This window comes from Colobus angolensis, unplaced genomic scaffold (assembly GCF_000951035.1).
Source record: "Colobus angolensis palliatus isolate OR3802 unplaced genomic scaffold, Cang.pa_1.0 Scaffold470, whole genome shotgun sequence".
In the NCBI taxonomy this organism is placed as follows: domain Eukaryota; kingdom Metazoa; phylum Chordata; class Mammalia; order Primates; family Cercopithecidae; genus Colobus; species Colobus angolensis.
In genome coordinates this window covers 1,791,681-1,795,988 of record NW_012118155.1, presented here as the reverse complement: position 1 = coordinate 1,795,988, position 4,308 = coordinate 1,791,681, and the positions used below count along the sequence as shown (strand labels likewise).

The 4,308-nt window shown below is 41.5% G+C and overlaps 1 protein-coding gene across 1 annotated transcript in view; it reads right to left on the bottom strand.

Annotated features, from left to right (window-relative positions):
• Nucleotides 1–82: 82 nt before the first annotated feature.
• The window catches only part of LOC105523714 (bifunctional methylenetetrahydrofolate dehydrogenase/cyclohydrolase, mitochondrial-like), a 40,087-nt gene continuing 35,861 nt past the window's right edge, over nt 83–4,308 (bottom strand). Inside the window, 3 exon segments of the mRNA XM_011958668.1 lie at nt 83–282; nt 285–413; nt 790–1,099. Coding sequence (XP_011814058.1) covers nt 83–282; nt 285–413; nt 790–1,099 — 639 coding nt within the window.

Here is a 4,308-nt window from a genome sequence, read left to right as displayed (position 1 = left end):
AGGGGTTTCACCGTGTTTGCCAGAATGGTCTTGATCTCCTGACCTCGTGATCCGCCCGCCTCAGCCTCCCAAAGTGCTGGGATTACAGGCGTAAGCAACCGCACCCGGCAATAATGGTATTCTTCATTAGCATTGCCACTGTCATGGGGCCAACACATCCAGGAACTGGAGTGATATAACCGGCTTTTTCTCTGACTCCTTCAAAATCCACATCTCCAACCAACTTGGGTTTGGCAGTTACAGGATCGTGAACTCTATTTATTCCCACATCAATGACTGCTTCTCCTTGATCATATCTGAAGTGATCAGATTTGGAATACCCGCAGCAGATATTACAATATCTGCAAAAATTGTATGTTTCTTCAACTGCTCTTTTGGAGTATATTGATGAGATATTGTAACAGTGGCATCACCTCCGGGACGTTCATGCACCCCATCTGTGTGCAGTAACATTATAAAGGGCATTCCAACATTTTTTGACCTTCCAGCCACAACCACATTCTTCCCTAGGGTTGGGATGCCAGTTCGCTTAAATTATTTCCCACACACCCCATGGGGTAGCCGGTAACGTGAAATACTGGTCCAAACACATTCGCCCTACATTAATTACGTGAAAGCCATCAGCATCCTTGTCCGGAGAAACAGCATTGCAGATCCTCCTCTCATCAATATGCTCTGGAAGAGGCAGCTGAACAACGAGGCCATCTACATTATCATCATTATTCAGTTTACCGATTACATTCAACAATTATTCCTCTGAAATTTAAGCTGGTTTCACAATTGTCTCACTGTTCATTCCCATATCTGCAGCTGCCCTGGTTTTGTTGAGGATGTAGGAGTGATTTGCAGGATTCTCGCCAACCAGGATCACGCTCAGGTGTGGCCGTTTGTTGCCTGAGGCCACCCACTCTTCTACCTCCTGCCGCACTTCCTGCTTGAACTGCTGGGCCAGTTTCCTTCCAGAAATTACAACAACTTCATCTCGAACTGTGGCGAGGTGGAAGGGGTGAGGGCGGAGGAAGCAGCTGTGCGCAGGCTGCAGCAAGCCGGAAGCCAGCGCGGACGTGAGGGAAGTCGCAGCCGTAGCCCGCGCCGGTGACCGCGCCAGGAACTGTTTAATATTTTTAATTTTTAGTAGAGACGGAGTATCTCTGTGTTGCCTAGGCAGGTCTTGATCCTCTGGCCTCAAGTGATCTTCCCTCCTTAGCCTCCCAAAACGTTGGGATTATAGATGTGAGTCACAGCCCCCAGCCCCAGGTTAACTTTGGAACCCCTTGGCCGAGAGGAGGGGTCCATTCCGTTGGTTGGGGGGCTTAGAATTTCATTTTTGGTTTACAAAGGTACACAATATATTTGATATGCATATATATTGTGAAATGGTTACCACAATCAAGTTAATTAACACATCAATTGTTTGTCATAGTTACCCACCCGCTTCTTTTTAATAAGAACATTGAAGATCTATTCCTTTAGCAAATATTAACTATATAATACAATATTGGCCAGGGGCTTTGAGTCTGCCTTTCTGACAAGCCTTGTGGAGTGCTCTGAGTAGCAGGGTTATCTGACTATTAGGAAAGACAACAGTTTGAGGTAACAGTCATTTAGGAGACTCTATCAAGGGCTGAAAGAGACCGTGAAGGTAACTAGCATTCGCCCAGGAAGGACTGCCTGATTCTCCAGCAATTTTGCTTATGGAAATCTGCATTTTCTTGGTCTGGATAGTCAGCTGCAGCTCCTCACTAGTTTGTAATAGCATACTATCTTCCTAAGAGGGAATATGATGGAGTAAAAACATCACAAGTTTTAGGATCCAACACATGGATACAAATCTTAGTGCTCTTGGGCAAGATCTTTTAACCTCTTCGGTTACTTCATCTGTGGGGTGAATAAAATAAAGTCTTCCATACAGAGCTACTGAGAAGATTACACAAGCACTTGGCAGTGCCTGACTCATAATAAATGCAAAGGTCTAGAGTTGTTATCTTTACTATTATTAATATACACATTGGTCATTTCCCTCTCATGGAAACAATGACAAATTTATTTCAGAAAGTTGTTCTTGAACAATATGAGAAATACCTTCTGTTTGGGGAGACAAGATAGTAAATTTCCCAACATATGCTGGATGGTCCTTTTTCTTTTCAATGTCTTATTTCTGAAAGACGTAGTAGGGGAGAGACAGACTCAGAGAGAAGTGTGTTGACTTATTGATTCTCAGGAGCTTTGTTTCGAGTGACTGCAGACATTTCTTCCTGACCCAGTGAATGTACAGACCATTGATACAACTGCTTCCAGTAATTGAACCCCAAACAAACAATACTATTCTTCCACTTTCTTTTCTTAGCTAAACACCTTTGACATATACTGATCATTTTCTTTAAACCTTCCTAGACTTTCAGTTCAATCTTTCTTTTTTCCCTCATTAGCTCTTCTTTACTTCCTTCTGTCTTTGTTGCTTTTTGCTATTCACAAATGGGGTTGGGCTGGGTGGTAAGAATCTTTTTGCTTAAAACAATTTTGTGATAACTCCAAATATGAGAGAACAGGAAAGTGAACCAATAATTTTTTTTTTTTTTTTGAGACAGTTTCACTCTGTTACCCAGGCTGGAATACAGTGGTGTGATCGTGGCTCACTGCAACCTCTGCCTCCTGGGTTCAAGTGATTCTCCTGTCTGTCTCCTGAGTAGCTGGGATTACAGGGGTGCACCACCCCACCCAGCTAATTTTGTATTTTTAGTAGAGACAGGAGTTCACCATGTTGGCCAGGCTGGTCTCCAACTTCTGACCTCAAGTGATCTGCCTGCCTTGGCTTCCCAAAGTGCTGGGATTAATTATCATTAGTTATTTCCATGCCCGGCCAACCAATTATTTTTAATAGGTTTAAAAAAAGAAATTTGGTAAAGTATGCTACTTCTCTGAAGTCACACAGTTCATAAGTGACAGAGGCAAGATACGAACTTAAGTTTTTCTAACCTCATAGCTCATGTTCTTTCAAGTATGCCATGCTTATTGTCAAATCTGGGAGATAAAACAAGCACACAGACTAATATAATTCAAGCTAAAGTGGGTTATAGTGACTTAAGTACTCAAAGGGAAATCCCAGCACCTCTTCTCAGAATTAGGAAGAGCCAAGTTTCAGTGGAAAATACCACAGAGATAAAGCTAGAAAGGACAGGTTGGGGCCAGATTATAGAAGGTTATGCCAGGTGAGCATGAACATATAATTCAGTAAACAACTAGAAACTGTTGTAAGTGCTTAGCCAACAAGTGACTTAATCAGAGCTAAATTTTAGGAAAATGGATTCAACAATAGTATATTGGATGGATTAGGACAGGGAAAAGCAGAAAGCTCTATTTGGTGCCATGAAGGATACACAGATGAATCAACCTTGTGTTCTACACGTAAGATTCTCATTACACAGTAACTTTTTACACACAAAGAAAACTTCAATGAAAGGTAGAATTTAATAAATGTCATTGAAATATACAAAATGTCATAGTAGTTGAAGGTTGAGGTGGCAAAAACAATCTGTTTTTAGTTAGTGTAGAAGGATAGATTTGTTAGACAGTCATTGTCAACATGTAAATTTTGAAAAGCTAGGTCTGATTTCATGGACATTTAAACTTTCTTGAAATTTATATTTCAGCTCATATGTAGACCCAAACAATTACCTCACCATCTCTCCAACCTAGGAATTCCTTCCAAATACTAATGCCTAAAATCATTTTTAAAAATTATATATTAAGATTTCCAGTGGCAGGGTCTGGGGAAGGGGTGGCAGTTGCCATGTCCAGCCGCTAAGGTGGCAAGAAGGCCCTGAAACAGCCCAAGACGCAGGCCAAGGAGATGGACTAGGAAGATAAGGCTTTCAAGCAGAAACAAAAAGAGAAGCAGAAGAAACTCGAGGAGCTAAAAGTGAAGGCCACGGAGAAGGGGCCCCTGGACAAGATGGAATTAAGAAATCTGACAAAAGGTAAGCTGTTCCTTGTGCCTGAGGCGATGGTGACCATTGATTTCATTCGTATTTAAACATCAGTATTCCCTGCCGTAATGTCTTTTGCCACCTATAGCTGGAATGAAGTGTTGTCTTGGAGCCTGTTGTATATTTAAGAATAAACTTTTGTAAAAATAAAAAATAAAAGATAAAAATTATATATTACTATAGAAGATCTTGGCAGCCTTATCTCTAGTCCCAGCTATTTGGGAGGCTGAGGCAGGAGGATTGCTTGAGTCCAGGAATTTGAGTCCAGTGTGGGCAACATAGAGAGACTCTTTTTTTTTTTTTTTTTTTTTTTTTGAGGCGG